Source organism: Somniosus microcephalus, chromosome 13 (genome assembly GCF_052327205.1).
Source record: "Somniosus microcephalus isolate GS21.2 chromosome 13, FLI_Smic_1.0, whole genome shotgun sequence".
Lineage (NCBI taxonomy): Eukaryota > Metazoa > Chordata > Chondrichthyes > Squaliformes > Somniosidae > Somniosus > Somniosus microcephalus.
Window position 1 is genome coordinate 14,835,573 of NC_140999.1, and position 19,958 is coordinate 14,855,530.

Sequence of the window (19,958 nt, forward strand, 5' to 3'; positions counted from 1 at the left end):
GGATGAGAATTTTGAAATCGAGGCGTTGCTTAACTGAGAGCCAATGTAGGTCAGCGTTCACGGGGTGATGGGTGAATGGGACTTGGTGCAAGTTAGGACACGGGCAGCAGAGTTTTGGATGACCTCAAGTTTACGTAGGGTGGAATGCGGGAGACCAGCCAGGGGTGCGTTGGAATAGTCAAGTCTAGAGGTAACAAAGGCATGGCTGAGGGTTTCAGCAGCAGATGAACTGAGACAAGGGCGGAGACGGGCGATGGTACCGAGGTGGAAATAGGCAGTCTTAATTATGCCGCGGATATGTGGTCGGAAGCTCATTTCAGGGTCAAATATGACACCAATGTTGTGAACAGTCTGGTTCAGCCTCAGACAGATGTTAGAGAGAAGGATGGAGTCAGTGGCTAAGGAACGGAGTTTGTGGCGGGAACTGAAAACGACGACTTCGATCTTCCCAGTAAACAAAAAACAAAGTATAGGATTGGAAGGATCTCCCTTAGTTGCCGCGAATGGAGCCCTGCACTGCTGAGAACATGACTGCAAATGCAACTGGTGCACTATTGAGATAAAAACAAAGCCCAACTGTAAAGGGAATAGTCCATCACTATAGTTAAAGGCACATTTACAGCAGGAAAGAGATTTGCTGGGCTGAATGATTTCTTATTCCTTTGTACCATCAATCCATTTGTATTAAAAACAGGAAATTTCAGGTTTGCGACACTGTCAGTGACAGTGACACACAGGCTACAGTGTAAGATGTCAGTCCTGTGATTAAAGAGGTACACCTAGAATTTCTGCGGGGTGGGGTTTGTCTGATCTCCCGCCATAACTTTGGCAGAAGATCGGCAGAAGACCTGCAGAAACGGCATAAACGGTAATTTTCACAGCTTCTCCGGGCTTTCTGCCAAAGTTACGGCCAGAAATTAGGGAACCACCAAAGTGTTTCTTTAAATCCCTCCATGGCCTCACTCCACTGTGCCTCTGAAAACTTCTCCTGCCCTACATCCCAGCTCGTGCCCTTTGCTCTTCCATCTCTGATCTACTGCACGGCTCCTTCTCACTCCCCCCGTCAGTAGCATGCCTCTGACACTGGAATTCTCTTGCAGAACCCCCTCCCATCTTACCACCTCGCTTGCTACCCTCTTTGACTACACCATCAGCCACCTCATAATCTCTCCCACTTCCTGCTCATTGTTCTCGGATCTCCAGTAAGCCATCTTGGGATGTTTATTATCTGGAAAGCATTATTTATAACTATAAATTGGTGTTGAAATTAGTTCATCTGAACTGTGAGATAATCCAACATTTTATAAAGGTAGATCTCCGCACAGTTATTCATGGCCACTCATTGTCCACTGTCCCTGGGGTTAATGCCTGAAAGCTGCTCTTCAAAGGGAGCCTGGGAGCAGTCATTTAGTGCAGTGTCCTCCGTTCACCCTTCCATCCTCCCCTGCAATGCAGTGGCTTCATGATGTTCTGCACCAGTGACAACATTATTGTTCCGCACCAGTGACAACATTATTGTTCCTTCCTTTATTCTTAAAGGTTCCGATCCAGGACTCAATACTGTCAAAACCTTCAAAGTCCTCAGGCAATTTTTAGGTTTTTTTTGGATCCGGTGGTCATAGAGTCAGAGTATTAGACTCATGTAGGGAATGCAAGTTTATTGGGGGGTTGGGGGGGGAAGGAATCATTGAATTACATTGAATTTACAGCACAGATTCGGCCCAACCAGTCCATGCCGGCGTTTGTGCTCCACTCGAGCCTCCTCCCATCTTTCCTCATCTAAATCTATCAGTGTAACCCTCTATTCCCTTCTACCTCATGTGCTTGTCCAGCCTCCCCTTAAATGCATCTTTACTATTCGTTTCAACCACTCCCTGTGGCAGCGAGCTCCACATTCTCACCACTCTCTGGGTAAAGAAGTTTCTTCTGAATTCCCCATTTGATTTCTTGGTATATTGACGGCCTCTTGTTTTGCTCTTCCCCACAAGTGGAGACACTCTCTCTCTGTATCCACTCTATCAACGTCCCGTCCCCCCAAGCTGCGCGACCGCGCACCAAGCGGGAGGTCCCGCGCAGGCCGCTCACCGGCTGTTGACGCTGGAGAAGATACCGCGCATGAGCGGCCGCGCAGCAAATTTAAAGGGACCGCGCACGAAAACAAAAATTAGAGGGAACATTGGTGTAAAACTAGCGTTCCACCCAATCCCGTGGGTTTCTCACTCGGTTAGTTAGGTTAAAATTCCCCCCCCACCCCGTGCCTCAGCTGAAAGTTTCTCACAAAATTCCCTGGTGCAGTTGTGCCAGTCTCGGCGGGGAAGGAAGGGGAAGCTAAACTGTGTAGTTTCTATTCCTGAATCGTGACTGTGGGTTTAACACTACTGGCCTCTTAAACCAATTTAATTTCTGCCACCACAGGCATTTCAGCGAGCTATGTAAATACTCTGACGCCCTCTAGTGGTTGATATACAACATTGCAGTTCCAAAATCTATATTTTACTTTTTTTCCCCCCCCTCCCTCTCCAATTTTCTCCCCCACTTGAGGGTGCAGACTCCTGTTGGGGTACTGTTCAGTGGGCACTGGTACCTCACCCACGTGACAATCATGCGTTGGCCAAGACAGTGAGCCTCAGCATGCCATTTGACTTTGGTGGGCCTCGCAACTGAGCCAGATACTGTCCTCATCCAATATCCACAGATGCACACTTTCCAGTAAAGCCTCATTGGACAGCAATGCAGAATGGAAACGCTGACCTATAGGCACTGAGGTCCGCTGTATGCGTCCCATCACCGCACTACCCAACAAGATCAGCTAACTGCGTCGAATCATTAAATGATACAGCACAGAAGGAGGCCATTCAGCCCATCGTGCCTGTGGTACTGTTCAACAAGCACTGGCTAACTCCTGGTGCTGCACCGACTCCTGCTCTCCATAGCTTAGTACTGCAGTGAACACAGAAGCCGAGCTATTGGAGCAAGTTCGTATTTTTAATTTCTGATCTTACCTGCCATGTCACCACATTAATCACGCTGACTAACTTTAGCATTAACGATTATAATACAAGCACAGAATCATTTATTTTAGATTTCTGGGATGATCAAATTGTGCATAAACTTTCTGTCAGCACACAGCCTGTTCTAAAAACATATTGCTTCAAGGAAGATCGATTTGGGGCTGTTCAAAAGTTTCACTAATGAAGTTCTGCCACGTGCTCTCCATGGAAGGTTTGGGGCACGCTTGGTCCCACAGCTGGCCCATTCACTTTAGGTCCTCGCTTGTTCTTTGCTCTCCCAAAGATTGAACGTATTTTTTGCCTGCTTGCTGAAATACAAAAAGGACAATGATTAAAAGGGCACTTTAAAAAAAGCTAATCTGAACTAGGGCATTTCACACTTAACTGGGGCAAGTGGTTTATTGCCCCTCAGTAGCTGGTATTTCCACCGCCGTTGGGACTTTTGATACTCGGGCAGTCAACCGAGTCACCCGCAGCGAGTTTAGAAATTGGCAGGATTTGACACGAGCTGTCTCACGGCGCAAAAAAAAAATCAACGTTTACCATTGAAAGGCTTCAGCTTTATTAATCGAGAGCAAATTCTTAGCGCTGGACGGAATAAAAAACTTCAGCAAGAAAGCAATGCGGAGGTTACAAGGGATTTTAAAGATCTGAATTTAAGGAGTTTCAATGAGGGGGGGGAAAGAAATTCATAGAGATAATGCAAGAATATTTGGCGTGGTATATTAAATTGGGGAGGGGTGACTGAGGAAGAGGTGATATTAGGTCTAGTATTTTGTTGTATTTTTTAAAAATTCGTTTATGGGATGTGGGCATCGCTGGCCATGCCAGCATTTATTGCCCATCCCTAATTGCCCTTGAAAAGGTGGTGGTGAGCCGCCTTCTTGAACCACTGCAGTCCGTGTGGTGAAGGTACTCCCACAGTGCTGTTAGGGAGGGAGTTCCAGGATTTTGACCCAGCGACGATGAAGGAACGGCGATATATTTCCAAGTCAGGATGGTGTGTGACTTGGAGGTGGTGGTGTTCCCATGCGCCTGCTGCCCTTGTCCTTCTAGGTGGAAGAAGGCGCGGGTTTGGGAGGTGCTGCCGAAGAAGCCTTGGCGAGTTGCTGCAGTGCATCTTGTAGATGGTACACACTGCAGCCACGGTACGCCGGTGGTGGATGGAGTGAATGTTTAAGGTGGTGGATGGGGTGCCAATCAAGCGGGCTGCTTTGTCCTGGATGGTGTCGAGCTTCTTGAGTGTTGTTGGAGCTGCAACTCATCCAGGCAATGTAATAGCTAGTGCAGTTTTACTGACTTTTTGTTGAGGAACACTATGCGACCAAGGTTTTGCTTGAGGGTCACTCTCCGGAACGCTGCAATGTGCTGCACCACCATGCGATGGGATGCCTCAGTATTCCCAACATTCCCAATTTCAATTTCACTGTAAGCGGCTTGCCAAGAGGAGGCCAAGCATTTCCCCATGGGAAGGGAGGAGGAAAAGTAGAACTAGAGGACCTTCTTCTTCTTAGGCAGTCCCTCGGAACCGAGGATGACTTGCTTCCACATTAAAAATGAGTTCTCAGGTGACTGATGAGTCCAATGCGGGACCTACAGTCTCTGTCACAGGTGGGGCAGATGGTGGTTGAAGGGGCAGGTGGGTGGGGTGTTTGGGTTGACGTGCGCTCCTTGCGCTGCGCTTCCGCTTGCTCCTTGCGAAGAGACTCAAGGTGTTCGGCGCCTTCCCGGATGCTTCTCCTCCACTTTGTGCGGTCTTGGGCCAGGGATTCCCAGGTGTCAGTGGAGATGTTACACTTTTTCAAGGAGGCTTTGAGGGTGTCCTTGAAGCATTTCCACTGCCCACCTGGGGCTCTCTTGCCGTGCCGGAGCTCCGAGTAGAGCGCTTGTTTTGGGAGTCTCGTATCGGGCATGCAAACAATGTGACCCGTCCATCGGAGCTGATCGAGCGTGGTCAAAGCTTCGATGCTGGGGGTGTTGGCCTGAGCAAGAACACTGACGTTGGTGCGCCTATCCTGCCAATGGATTTGCAGGATCTTGCGGAGGCAGCGTTGGTGGTACCTCTCCAGTGCTTTGAGGTGCCTGCTGTACATGGTCCATGTCTCTGAGGCATACAGCAGGGCGGGTATCACTGCTGCACTGTAGACCATGAGCTTAGTGCCGGGTTTGAGGTCCTGGTCTTCAAACACTCTCTTCCTCAGGCGACCGAAGGCTGCACTGGCACACTGAAGGCGGTGTTGGACTTCGTCCTCGACGTCTGCCCTTGTTGACAGTAGGCTCCCGAGGTATGGAAAGTGGTCCACGTAGAGGACCAGTCGTTCTATTTCAATATCTCGGGAGCATCTTCGCTGCATGGACCGCAGAGGTTCAGGACGAAAGCTCAGCACCACCCTCTCGAGGTGTAACCAGGGGGTGGGCAATAAATGATGACCTTGCCAGCGACACCCAGCGGAATGAATTTTTTAAAAATTGGGCCCTTTCACTGGTGTGGCAGCTGGGATAGCATTTTATTGGTTTTGCACCGTTGTGTTAGCCTGCACAATTCATTGGAAGGGAAAGGAGAGAAAGAGAGAAAATATGATAGTCGTCAGTTCTTTCCCAAATGATTCTACACATTCGAACAATGGTGCCAAATTAATAAATCGCCAATGAAATCGCAAGTGTTGGCAACACTGAAGATTGCAAATATTTCAAAAACTAAAAGAAAAGCTGCTGAATGTGATTTGCGATTAAAAGCAAAAGTATGGAAAAATATCGATTACAGTGCAAGGGATATTTGAGGGAACTACAGGGATTGGTGCTGGGTCCTTTGCTGTTTGTCGTGTACATTAATGATTTAGATATGAATGTCGGAGGTATGATCAGTAAGTTCGCAGATGACACGAAAATTGGCGGAGTGGTAAATAGCGAGGAGGGAAGCCTCAGGCTACAGGACGATATAGACGAGTTGGTTAGATGGACAGAACCATGGCAAATGGAATTTAACCTTGAAAAGTGTGAGGTGATGCATTTTGGGAGGACTAACAAGGCAAGGGAATACACAATGAATGGTAGGACCCTAGGAAGGACAGAGGATCAGAGGGACCTTGGTGTGCATGTACATAGATCCCTGAAGGCAGCAGGACAGGTAGATAAGGTGGTTAAAAAGGCATATGGGATACTTGCCTTCATTAGCCGAGGCATAGAATATAAGAGCAGGGAGGTTATGATGGAGCTGTACAAAATGCTAGTTAGGCCACAGCTGGAATACTGTGTGCAGTTCTGGTTGCCACACTATAGGAAGGATATGATTGCATTGGAGAGGGTGCAGAGGAGATTCACCAGGATGTTACCTGGGCTGGAGCGCTTCAGCTATGAAGAGAAACTGGACAGGCTGGGGTTGTTTTCCTTAGAGCAGAGAAGGCTGAGTGGGGACCTGATTGAGGTGTACAAAATTATGAGGGGCATAGATAGGGTAGATAGAAAGGAACTTTTCCCCTTAGTAGAGGGGTCAATAACCAGGGGGCATAGTTTCAAGGTAAGGGGCAGGAGGTTTAGAGGGGATTTGAGGAAAAACTTTTTCACCCAGAAGGTGGTTGGAATCTGGAACTCAGTGCCTGAAAGGGTGGTAGAGGTAGGAACCCTCACAACATTCAAGAAGCATTTGGATGAGCACTTGAAATGCCACAGCATACAAGGCTACGGACCAAGTGCTGGAAAATGGGATTAGAATAGAGAGGGCTTGATGGCCGGCACAGACTCTATGACTCTACAGGAGATGATTTTCAATTATTAAAAGTGAGATAGTGGGAGATCCTTTCAGTGTTGTATGGCAAGGAGGTGCAAGAGGTAATACTATTGTTACATTGGTGATGATATTATAATTATAATTTAAAGAATAGAGTGCTTCAGTGCTCATAAGACCCCAGGATCAGGTGGAATGCATTTAAGAATATTTTAAATTAAAGTCACCGAAATCTTTCACAGTTTGTTAAATAGAGGGGTCGTACTCGAAGATTAGAAATGTTCCAGCTTAGGTCAGAAGCAGGAGCCTAGGATGAGCCATAAATGTGGACCTTGCCAGCGACGCCCACATCTCGAGATTGAATTGGAAAAAATACTACAGGCCTACTCACTTACCGTTTATAACAAGGTAAACACTAGAGGCTATTGTAAAGGACAACTCTTTTATTTAACAAGGGTAAGGGTGCAAAGAGTAAATTGGATTGGGTAAATAATAGGAAACAAAAAGCTAATGGTCAATACCAGCAGACCTAATTGGAAAGCTGAGAGACGTTTTGATGAAGCAATTAGGGAGAAACGGTTTCCACTGGCAGGAGGGTCGGTAACCAGAGGACACAGATTTAAGATAATTGGCAAAAGAACCGGGGCGGGAGGGGGGTGGAGGGAGATGAGGAGAATTTTTTTTTTAACGCAGCGAGTTCTTGTGATCTGGAATGTACTGTCTGAAAGGGCGGTGGAAGCAGATTCAATAGTAACTTTCAAAATGGAATTGGATAAATACTTGAAGGGGAAAAAAATGCAGGGCTAATGGGGAAAAGAGCAGCGGGGGGGGGGGCGTGGGATTAATTGGATAGCTCTACCAAAGAGCCAGCACAAGCACAATGGGCCGAATGGCCTCCTTCGGTGCTGCATGATTCTATGATCAGTGGAATGTCCCAAGGATCAGTCCCATAACTTCTACTGTTCACATCATTTATCAACGATCTGACTGAATGAATTTGCTAAATATCTAAATTTCCCAATGATGCCAAACTATTTGGGAATGCAGGAAATTGATTAATTTAAAAAGAGGGCTCCAGAGTCTCAACTGCTTGGCAGGTGAATACCAAACGGAATTTGATGATGAAGAATGTATGGAAACAATATCAATCCAAGATAATTAGCTGAAGCTCATTTTATCCCCTACACTTTTCTCTGCTCCCCTCCGAAAGGCATTGACTCCTTACAGGAGTGCAACTCCACACATGATGGTCACCCTTCGGGACCTCTTCCAAGTGGCTAGGCTGACGTTTGAAGAATAGACAGTGAGCGTCGGCAGACTATTCAACCCATTGGAAGCATTGCAGTCAAGCCCTATCCGCTCCTCACCAGACGGCCATACTTGTGGCCTTCTTGTAGAGACAGCTGGAGAGAGAGAGAGATCAGAAGCGGGAACTCTGACTGATTTTTGTCCTCCCTAACCCAGGTCAATTGCAGCACCACTACTGGGTGTTCCCAGCTGAGGTGAGCTAAATCAGCACGGGCCAGGGATTGAAAATGGGGCCTTCCCCGGCTTATGAGGCTCAGCTACTTTGCTGGGTAATAAATAGTGACTTTTAATATGATTTATAAATAACAAAAAACTAATTTGAAGAAACTAAGTTCTACACCAAATGGGATTGTTGGGGTCACCGCCGGACCCCTGCTCTCTCCTAAAATTAAAATTTAACCGGCCTTTTGGAAAACCAGGTCACGAGAGCTTTGCAGAGCTGTGTTGCCACTGTGCAGGGAATACTGTGGGAGCCCACAGTATAACTTGAGTCTGCCAGTTCCAGACTGTGTGAAGCAGGTAATGTCAGAAACTTCCACCTGTAGTTCAACTGACTTTGAAGTTCTGAACATTTTTACATTTACAAATATTCCACTCCCACAGATGCACAACTCCTGGACTGCCCCCACAATGACTAGTTGATGGTACAAGGACTAGGGGCCACAGATTTAAGGCTTTGGGCAAGAGATACAGGGGGCAATGTGAGGAAAAGCTTTTTTTTTACGCAGCGAGTGGTGAGGACCTGGAACTCGCTGCCGACGGAAGTGGTGGAAGCGGAGACATTCAATGTTTTCAAGGGGAGACTGGATAGGCACTTGAGGGAAATAAACTTGCAGGGCTACGGGGATAGAGCGGGGGAATGGGACTGAGTGGATTGCTCTACAGAGAGCTGGCACGGACTCGATAGGCCGAATGGCCTCCTTCTGTGCAGTTATGACTCTAATGACTCCCATTTTATTAACAGCCCTCGGTGCTGGGGCAGATTCCATGTTACAAACTGTACCCCAACGGAACTTTGTGTTCCCATCGAATGCCCTTCATTAGAGTTATGTCTTACTTTTCAGGTTTGAGGTGGTGATAGTTTCGGTTTTCACTCTTGGGAAAACTGGAAGAGAGAGAATTAGTACATATTCATAGAAAACCTACAACATCTACCTGCCTTAGATCAGCAACTGAGACTTGCTGTTGTCATCAGCTGTTGCCTTTCCTAAGGCAAGCTGCAATTTATTCCACCCATTCCCCTTCCTTCCATTTTCTCCCTTCCTTTCCTGAAGGTGCCGACTCATGCCGAGGTTTGGTTCCACAGGTGCCGGCAACACCTTGCCATCTGACCAATTTGCTGTGCTTCATGTGTGAAACCGGGCAGCGATCTGTCAACAGACTTGCGAAACATAGAAGGGGAGGGGAGTCACACCAGCACCCAATCCCTATCCTTGCCTGATGTCCGTACACCCGCACTGTTCAGCAGGGGTCACTGGGTGGTGAACAGGAATGGGAGCCTTAGCTCATCTTCCTGCCTCTGACCCATGTGCACTGAAGTTAATTATATTGCCCCAACTGAGATCAGCTAACTGTGTATATGAGGGCTGGAACTTAGGAACCGTCCTCCGCCTTCCTCCAGTCCTGGCCTCTTATACATCCCTGATTTCCTTTACCCCACCATTGGTGGCCGTGCCTACAGCTGTCTAGTCCCTAAGCTCTGGAATTCCTTCTCTAACTCTCTCTCCTCTCCTTTAAGTTGCTCCTTCCGCTTTGACCAAAAAGGTCACCTGTTCTAATATCTCCCGATGTGACTCGGTGTCAAACTACGTTAAAGGCGCTGTATAAATGCAAATTGTTCTTGCTCCTGACGTATGTGATTTAACACCACCACCAGTTTATCTAAAATTTCTATAGAATTTGATACTTCTGGATTGTTTAAGTGTCGGCTTGGCTCACTTGGTAGCACTCTTGCCTCTGGGTCAGAGGATTGTGAGTTTAACTCTTATTCCAGGACTTGAGCCAGTAATCTAGACTGGTACTTCAGGACAGTACCGAGGGAGTGCTACATTGTTGGAGGTGGTGCCTTTTGGATGATACGTTAAACTGAAGTGCTATCTGCCTGTTCAAGTCGATGTAAAAGATCCCATAGCACAATTCAAAGAAGAGCAGGAAGTATTCTGGTGTCCTGGCGGGCATTGTTCGCCCAATCCGTGCCATCTAAAGCAGATTAACTGGTGATTCATCTCATTTACTGTTTGTGGGACCTTGCTGTGCACAAATTGGCTGGTGCATTTGGCTACATGATATAAAGTAATTAATTGGCCATAAAATGCCTGAGGACATGATAATGTGCTTTATAAGCACAAGTTCTTTGTTTCAGTTAGTTATATGACATCCTAGAACAGTGCGCGCACACATAATAATCTGAAGCAGCATAGTAGAACAACAAATTTAATTCTCACCTATTTCTACTCAGAATAAATTATGCTTTGTTTCACATTTGTAAAGATGTTGGCCCTGAACTCTGCTGGGATTGTCCCAATTTCCCCATCAACGTAATTTGAGATTAGCGGAACCGCTAGAGAAACAACATAAATGGCTATTTGGAGCGGCTGATGTTGTTCCTCCGAGTGTTCCGCTAGTCTCTTGCCAAAGTTACGATGGGAGATCAGGAGAATCTCTGAGGAACCTCCAGGCTATGCTTTCTGCAATTGTGTGGAACAATTTTAGATTTCTTGATGTGCCAACCCAAACTGTGGAGATTAAGGGTTGGGTCTGCCTTGATCAAACCAATTTGCAGTCAGGTGACCCCGACATTTTGGCCTTGCACCACTCTCACACTCAGTTGCCGAGGTTGGGCAATGGGAATCTCAAAACCTTGGAAAGTTTATGCTGGACAGAGGGAGATGATCTTACCTTAGGGCTTGTGTGTGCGAGAGAGAGAGAGAACAAAGAGATGGAGAGAACGAGGAGATATAATAGAAACAAAAAAAGGAATGGTGCATGTAAAAAATGGAACCAGAAAGAAACAAAGAGAAATGGTGCGAGGGTGAAACAAAACCAAAGGAACAAAATGCTCAAGGAGTTTGATCAGCCATTTCTCATGTCAAATTCCAGATCATGGCCTGCGATTGACAGAAAGTGAAGGCCATACCCTTTCCCAGGAGATGAGGACAAGCAGCCAGCAGCTCACTTCACTGCATTCTCAATCACTCCCTCAGCACTGCACTGGCGTGTCAGCCTAGATTTTTGTGCTCAAGTCTCTGGAGTGGGACTCTGAACCCACAACCTCATGACTCAGAGGCGAGGGTGCTACCCACTGAGCACAATTTAAAGTATGCCAATGAAATAAAGAATGAACTAGGTGATGTAGTAACATTGTTGAGGCAACCATATAACAGTCAGCTTCCTTTCGACACCTCTGTCGGGCTGCAGCTGTCAGGAACTGTTTCTAAATGAACTGTTGAAATTTTCAGGGTGACAAAATTACTATCAGGATGCCAGAATGGCTCCCAGTGCTTCTTATATTCTGTGGCTTCATGAGGCGGTGATTTCAAACACTGTACGTACCAGTTAAAGGCACGTTTGTTAACAGTTAATATACATTTGCTTAATATGGACTTATCGGATAATTGGAACTTTTTGGTTTTTTTCCCTTCTGCATTTCAGTCTTACCAAACCCTTCACTGTGTCACCAAATGCTAACCTAAACCCTTCCCATTGCAGCGTTACACGTTCTGTTCATTCTCTGGTATTTAGCTTGGTATCGATGTTACCTTCCATCTTCACATCTTCTACAGCCTCTGCAGCTTTCTTATTGAGTTCGTCCAGCATGGCTTTATGCTTGCAGAAGGTAGGTCGGATGATGTTCATGTAAATTATATGAGAACCATTCCAATCGACCGGTGCCATGCACCACATCAGAAAGAGACTCTACAGGATAAAAAAAATAAGACCGTTACCTACAGAGCAGACTTTTGGGAATGGTCTAGTGCAGTGGCTTAAACTGGGGGCATAGTCTCAGGGTAAGGGGTCAGCCATTTAAGACTGAGATGAGGAGGAATTTCTTCACTCAGAGGGTTGTGAATCTTTGGAATTCTCTGCCCCAGAGGGCTGTGAATGCTCAGTCGTTGAGTATATTCAAGGCTGAGATCGATTGATTTTTGGACTCTAGGGGAATCGAGGGATATAGAGATCGGGCGGTAAAGTGGAGTTGAGGTTGAAGATCAGCCATGATCTTACTGATTGGCGGAGCAGGCTCGAGGGGCCGTATGACCCACTCCTGCTCCTAATTCTTATGTTCTTATGGACCTCTTGGACTTGGGTTCCAATCTAACTCAGCCTGATACAAATCAAAGTTTTGCCATATCAATTTTGGGTGGATAAGCTGAAGTGGGCCAAATGGTTTTCCTCGTCCCTACTCATATTGGGACCTTGTGAAGTGCTCATAACATCAGTTCATACTGACATGGGGAGGGGTAGGAGGACATGTACATGGTTCTTGGACAGTGTTGACTTTGCTTTTGCCACCTCAGCTTATAGCGACAGGAAGCAAAATCAAAAATGTTATCTGCAGTGTTTGAATGCCTACAACAAAGGTACGCTTTAAGCCAGTATGCCAGTATTTGTAGGGAAATGGTGTTAGGAAAATTGATGGGACTGAAGGCCGATAAATCCCCAGGGCCTGATAATCTACATCCCAGGGTACTTAAGGAAGTGGCCCTAGAAATAGTAGATGCATTGCTGGTCATCTTCCAGAACTCAATAGACTCTGGAACAGTACCCATGGATTGGAGGGTAGCTAATGTTACCCCACTATTCAAAAAAGGTGGCAGAGAAAAAGCGGGAAATTATAGACCGGTAAGCCTGACATCGGTAGTGGGGAAAATGCTAGAGTCCATTATAAAGGATGTAATAGCAGAACACTTGGAAAACAGTGACAGGATCGGACAAAGTCAACATGGATTTACAAAAGGAAAATCATGCTTGACTAATCTACTGGAATTTTTTGAGGATGTAACTGGTAAAATAGATAAGGGAGAACCAGTGGATGTGGTGTATTTGGACTTTCAGAAGGCTTTCGATAAGGTCCCGCATAAGAGGTTAGCGTGCAAAATTAAGGCACATGGGATTGGGGGCAAGGTATTGACTTGGATAGAGAACTGGTTGGCGGACAGAAAGCAAAGAGTTGGAATAAACGGGTCGTTTTCCGAGTGGCGGCAGTGACTAGTGGGGTACCGCAAGGATCGGTCCTAGGACCCCAACTGTTCACAATATATATTAATGATCTGGACGAGGGAATTGGATGTAATATCTCCAAATTTGCAGACGACACAAAGCTGGGTGGGAGGGTATGCTGTGAGGAGGATGTCGTGAAACTCCAGTACGATTTGGACAGGTTGGGTGATTGGGCAGAAACATGGCAAATGCACTATAATGTGGATAAATGTGAGGTTATCCACTTTGGTGGCAAAAACAGGAAGGCAGATTATTATTTGAATGGCAATAGATTGGGAGAAGGGGAAGTGCAAAGAGACCTGGGTGTTCTTGTGCACCAGTCGCTGAAGGTAAGCATGCAGGTGCAGCAGGCGGTTAAGAAGGCAAATGGTATGTTGGCCTTCGTAGCAAGAGGGTTCGAGTACAAGAACAAGGATGTCTTGCTGCAGTTGTACAGGGCCTTGGTGAGACCGCACCTTGAGTATTGTGTGCAGTTTTGGTCACCTTACCTGAGGAAGGACGTTCTTGCCATGGAGGGAGTGCAGCGAAGATTCACCAGGCTGATACCTGGGAATGGCAGGAATGACGTACGAGGAGAGATTGTGTCAATTGGGCTTATACTCACTGGAGTTTAGAAGATTGAGAGGGGATCTCATCGAAACCTATAAAATTCTGTCAGGTCTGGACAGACTAGATGCAGAAAGGATGTTTCTGATGGCCGGGGAGTCCAGAGCCAGGGGTCATAGTCTAAGGATAAGGGGTAAGCCATTTAGGACTGAAATGAGGAGGAATTTCTTCACCCAGAGAGTGGTGAACCTATGGAATTCTCTGCCAGAGGGCGGTGGAGGCCAGTTCATTAAATATATTCAAGAAAGAGTTGGATATATTTCTTGAGGCTAAAGGGATCAAGGGATATGGGGAGAAGGCAGGGACAGGGTACTGAATTTGGATGATCAGCCATGATCTCATTGAATGGCGGAGCAGGCTCGAAGGGCCGAATGGCCTACTCCTGCTCCTATCTTCTATGTTTCTATGTTTCTAATTGCTCAATGTATAATGGCAAAAAGGGGGAAAATCAGATTTATTCAGCTCATATTTTCTAGTGTAAATGGAATATTAAAGAGAAATTAAACTGTACACTATACATTTAATACTTGTTATAGGCTCTCCGAAGCAAACTGAAATTAATCGATGGTCACAGGGCAGAGAGGGAATCTGTTACATACCTTCACTTTATGATAGGCTGGAAACGCGTAGAGGAGGATGCCCGCCACACATTCAACTATAGCAAATGCTCCATATATCACCCAGTACATAAGCCACTTCAATTTATCCTCTTTGTTGGCATTTTCGATAGCTAGAATTCTGAGAAAGCCAAAGATTAAGGACAGTTATATCAATCTTACTGGATTCTATTAGGGCATTATTAGTGTGACCACTAAACATTTCATTTTTTTAAAAACTTACAATTTCCCCCTTTGGTCTTCTCCCGAGGATGCTGACTCTTGCTGGGGATTGATTCCACATGTGCCAGCACCCACCAGTCCCATACATGTATGTGTGCCATTCTGCATCTATGAGCTAGATGAATGTTATTTGACCAGCAGTGGTTTCTAGATATCAATCAGGAGTGGAAACCCTGGGTGTTTGTTCCCCTCCGCAGGGTGGCCAATTGGAACGTCCTGACTGAAATACACCAATTCAACGCAGACCAGAAATTGAACCTGGAACCTTCCTGGCTGGTATGAAAAGAAAAGACTTGCATTTATGTAGCGCCTTTCACGAATACCAGACGTCCCAAAGCGCTTTACAGCCAATTAAATACTTTTTGAAGTGGAGCCACTGTTGTAATGTAGGAAACGCGGCAGCCAATTCACGCCAGCCAATTCGCGCACAGCAAGCTCCCACACACAGCAACGTGATAATGACCAGATAATCTGTTTTAGTGATGTTGATTGAGGGATAAATATTGGCCAGGACACCGGGGATAACCCCCCTGCTCCTCTTCGAAATAGTGCCATGGGATCTTTTATGTCCACCAGAGAGCAGACAGGGGCTCAGTTTAATGTCTCATCCAAAAGATGGCACCTCCGACAGTGCAGCATTGCCTCAGTGCTGCATTGGAGTGCCAGCCTAGATTTTTGTGCTCAAGTCTCAGACTTCAACCCACGACCTTCTGACTGAGAGGCGAGGGTGCTACCCACTGAGCCATGGCTGACACTTACAATAACACAATAAGCAGTGCACACTGAAATCATTTTAAAGGCTGCCAATAGCTAAACGATCACAAAAAAAGTTGTAGGATTCTAGCAGTTGAGAGGAATTATTAGTAACCGACTGCTGAAAAGCGGTTTGTTGTTTCCTTCACTTGCAGAATGTTCCAGATAGTTATAGCGCTGAATGGTGATGGTCCAAGAAGGAGGGTGGACAGAGGCATCTCGTGTGGCACTGATTATGTGACACATTGGTTTGTACTTCAGACTCAACATTTAGAAGTACCTATTTTAGGTTCTGGAAAGAATAGTCAAGCTAGGGAGTAGACTAGCAAAGCACTGTACCAGGACAGTATTACATAGGGTTACATATAGTCTGCAGCACAGAAACATGCCATTTGGCCCAACTGGAATATGTCAACGTTTATGTTCCATGTGAGCTTCTTCCCACCCTTCTTCATCTACTCCTATCCTTCTATTCCTTTCTCCCTCATGTGCTTCTCTAGCTTCCCCTTAAATGCATCTATGCGATTCGCCTCAACCACTCCCTGTGGTAGCGAGTTCCACGTTCTTACCACTCTCTGGGTAAAGATGTTTCTCCCGAATTCCTTATTGGATTTATTAGTGATTATCTTACATTTATGGCCCCTAGTTTTGGGCTGCCCACATGTGGAAACAACATCTCTACATCTACCTTATCAAACCCTTTCATAATTTTTTTAAAAGCCTCCATCAGGCCACCCTACTCTGTTGTAGAGAAAAAGAGCGCCAGCCTGTTCAATCTTTCCTGATGGGTGTAACCCCTCAATTCTAGTATCATCCTTTTAAATCTTTTTCAGTGCCTCGAGATCCTTTTTATAATATGGCGACCAAAAACTGTCCACAGTACTGTGTGGTCTGACAAGGTTCTGTACAAGTTTAACATAACTTCTTTGCCTTTCAATATATAATGAACCGATTTACAATGGAGGTAAAATTAATAAAATAATTTCCCAATGGCTCAGTTGGTCGATGCAGTTTTTCCTGAATTGCCTATTGGATTTATTGGTGACTCTTATATTTATGGCCCCTAGTTTTGGTCGCTTCCACATGTGGCAACATCTTTTGTGTCTAATTGAGTATTGAGGTACATTACCACCTTCCCCCCACCACCACCCCCCACCCGACCCCAACTCCCCTCCCGCCTCGCTGAAGCACAATTTGCCTTACTGTTGGAACTGGCTCAGTTCTCATAGGAACAGGAGTAGGACATTCGGACCAATGCTCCCCGTAATGGTTTTGGGTGCACGGGCCCCTTTAAGAGGCTGCGCGGCCCATTTATAGTAAATTAACATTGCAAAAGCCGGTCCCGCGCAGAGAGCTGCGCAGCCCGACTCTCTAGTCTTGATTCAGACCTTCAAGGCTGTTCTGCCATTTAATGAGATCATGGCTGATCTGTATCTTAACCCCATCGACCCGCCTTGGCGCCATATCTTTTTATACCCTTGTCTAGCAAAAAATCTATCGATCTCAGATTTAAAATTATTAATTGAGCTAGCATCTACTGCTTTTTGAGAGAGTGTTCCACACTTCTACCATCTTTTGTGTGAAGGAGTGTTTCCTAACTTCTCTCCTGAATGGCCTGGCTCTAATTTTAAGGTTATGTCCTCTTGTCCGAGACTCCCCCACCAGCGGAAAATGTTTCTCTATCTACCCTATCAATTCCTTTCAAGAACCTAAAAACCTCAATCAAATCACCCCTTAACCTTCTATATTTCAGGAAATACAAGCCTAGTTTATGTAATTTCTCCTCCTAATCTAACCTCAGAGCCCTGGTAACGTTCAGGTGAATCTGCGCTGCACTCCTTCCAAGGCTAATATATCCTTTCCAAGGTGCGATGCCCAGAACTGTACACAGTATTCCAGATGTGGTCCAACCAGGGTTTTGTATAGCTGTAGTAAAACTTCCTGCCTTTTATATTCTAGCCCTCTAGATATAAAGGCTAACATTCCATTAGCCTTTTTGATTTTTTTTGTACCTACATTATTTTAGTGATCTGTTTACATTAACCCCTAAATATCTTTGGACCTCCACCGTTCCTAGCTTTTCACCTTTTTAGATAATACTCGATCTATACATTTTTGTTCCAAAATGGATGACCTCACACTTACCTGTGCTGAAATCCATCTGCCACAGTTTTGCCCACTCACTTAATCATTTTCTTTGAGAAGTTTTATTCCACTTCTGCTTCTCTGCACAGAGGAAAGTTAGGAGGACACTGCAGTGACATGACAAGTGCGGAGAGATAGGATGCAGGGTCATGCTGGGTATTCCCACACAGGTCCCAATCTTAGTCATCCCACTGAGCTGACCGGTTTCTTTAAATATTTCCAGTTTCCTGGCCTCCGCTATCTTTCTTGGCAAACCACCCCAGATGTTTATTACTGTGTGTGTGTGTGTAAAGCCATTCATGAACTCGGTCCTAAATTTACCATCGACAAACCGTTCCAACTGTTCATCGCCCTGGGCCTAAGGTAGTTTCTGAATCTGAGCCTTCTTATTCTGCTGCCCTCGTGTAACTAAGTATTGTTCCAGATTTACTTTGATCACTGTAGGGTCCTCTTAGCACAGAGAGTTAACAGTATATATAGTACAAGTTGCACTGGTACCAATGTCCAGATTGCTTTATAGCGGCTGTGTATTTATTTTTAATTGCACCAGGTACGGGGAGCTTTTTGTATTTTACAGTGCAAAACAATGACAGTATCTGGTAAGGATGGAAGGGGAAATTAAACCCATCCAAGCTAGAAACAAGATGCTTTCTTCACAGGGAGATTTGTCTGATTTTACAGTTTCTCAGAACATGTAAACACAATTGACAAATAGAAGTTCTGCCACTCACTAACTGAAGTTTACTATTGCTGATCAAAGCTACTTTGATGTATTTGAGTTTTCCGCTTTCCCCAGCTAGCCAACAAACCTAATGAGCATTAGTTTATAACTTTTCACATTATTCACTCGCGAGGGAGAAAACTAAAATGATTGGGGATCAATTAAATATCTCGGTCTTGATTCTTTCCCTTAACAGTCAGGGCATCAGATTTACTGTAAATAAGGACTATGTTCCATGAGTGTTTTTATGGGGTTAATTTGCCAATTCATCGCTATTAAGTTGCACAATACAATTGTATCACAGTTTCATCAGTAAACTTTGGGCAGAATTTATAAATAGCCAAACATCAGCAGCAACAGTGCAAAGGTTTACAGTATTAACTGTAAATCATGCATCATAGGTTAGAAACTATTTTCTCCAAATGACCTTTGGATGTTTCATACAATTCTCAGTGCAGCTCACAATTGACGCTGGGGAGGGGGAGGGGGAGGGGTGGTGAAAATTGAGGTGCAGGAGAATTGGGAGAGCAGAAGTCTGGGAACACAGGCAAGTGTTGGGGCTGCGATGAGTTCAGGAGACTGGGGTTGGGGGCAATGAGGAGGGTTTATGTTGCCGCACAATAGAATGTAATTTATCAGTATCTTAATGAAAGGACTTCAAAAATGATATCTTGTGGTAGTATTGTAACTGAGCATTGAAGTTTCACAGGTAAAAACTTAAATGGTTCCGATTAAGCTGCTGGACAATCATAACCTAACCCTTCTCCAAAAAGCAGAGAGCTTGGGGAAGGGTTGAGAACCAAGCTAGTGATGGTCCTGGAAGGAAAGGCAAACCTAAGAAGGGCAAGAGTGCAAAACCAAAAGTAGTGTGAAAGTCTTGCTGTAGAATGCTTTTTGATTTTCCATCAAGAAACCATCAAATACTTACGAAAAGTAGGCTGGGTACAGGAAAACAATTATATTGAACAGAGGAAACAAGGATGCTGCATATTCGAGCACAGCACACAAGGTGGTTAAAGCGATCAAAATTTGGAAGAATCTGGACACTGACAGTGGCATTGTTCTTCATTTGGAATCCTGTTTGGCTCTGCCAGGTTACTCCACCTGACCGGTGGCTGGGAGTGTGTTACTAGGCAGCATGAATCTGGTGACATCACAGAAGGATTGATGTAGTCAGAACAGCGAGATTTTGTTACAGCCTTCTATGTACAGGTGTGTTATATAAAGGCTGTGATAGGAGCAACAGAAATTGGGAGTTCAGCATCCACAGACCAGACAAAGGTTAGGAGTTAAGATCATCCTCAAGGGTGGAGTTAAAGTTGAACTGTTTTTCTAAACAGCCTTCCTTCCCTCCTACAATCTGTAGGCTTAAAACCTTAAACTTAGCAATACATGATCACTACTTCTCAATTTAACTTTTTAGCCTTGGACTGGTCACCTACATTTATAAAAGAAAACAAAACATTTGTTTTCGCAGAGCATTGAATGTACTGGGCCCCTTTAGATTCTTCAATGGATTATGGGGGGGTACTACTCAACTGCACAGGGAACGGTAGCACAGTGGTTATGTTACTGGACCAGATATCTAGAGGCCTGGACTAATGATCCAGAGACGTGAGTTCAAATCCCAC

General features: G+C 45.3%; 1 protein-coding gene across 1 annotated transcript; it reads right to left on the bottom strand.

The window, feature by feature from the left end:
- Positions 1-3,056: 3,056 nt before the first annotated feature.
- LOC147108080 (receptor expression-enhancing protein 6-like) lies at positions 3,057-19,757 on the bottom strand. Its single transcript, XM_086004543.1, has 5 exons — positions 19,256-19,757; positions 14,469-14,607; positions 11,802-11,958; positions 9,101-9,148; positions 3,057-3,319 (listed from the first exon to the last, which is right to left on the bottom strand). The coding sequence occupies exons 1-5, from the start codon at positions 19,384-19,386 to the stop codon at positions 3,189-3,191; spliced, it is 606 nt and encodes a 201-aa protein (XP_085860669.1). The 5' UTR covers positions 19,387-19,757; the 3' UTR covers positions 3,057-3,188.
- Positions 19,758-19,958: the final 201 nt, after the last annotated feature.

Coding starts and splice junctions, on each gene's coding strand:
- LOC147108080 (XM_086004543.1), bottom strand. CDS start 19,386: ATGCCACTGTCAGTGTCCAGATTCTTCCAAATTTTGATCGCTTTAACC. Junction 11,959..14,468: donor CAGCCTATCATAAAGTGAAG/GTATGTAACAGA, acceptor TTTATCCTGTAG/AGTCTCTTTCTGATGTGGTG. Junction 9,149..11,801: donor AGAAGATGTGAAGATGGAAG/GTAACATCGATA, acceptor TCTCTCTTCCAG/TTTTCCCAAGAGTGAAAACC.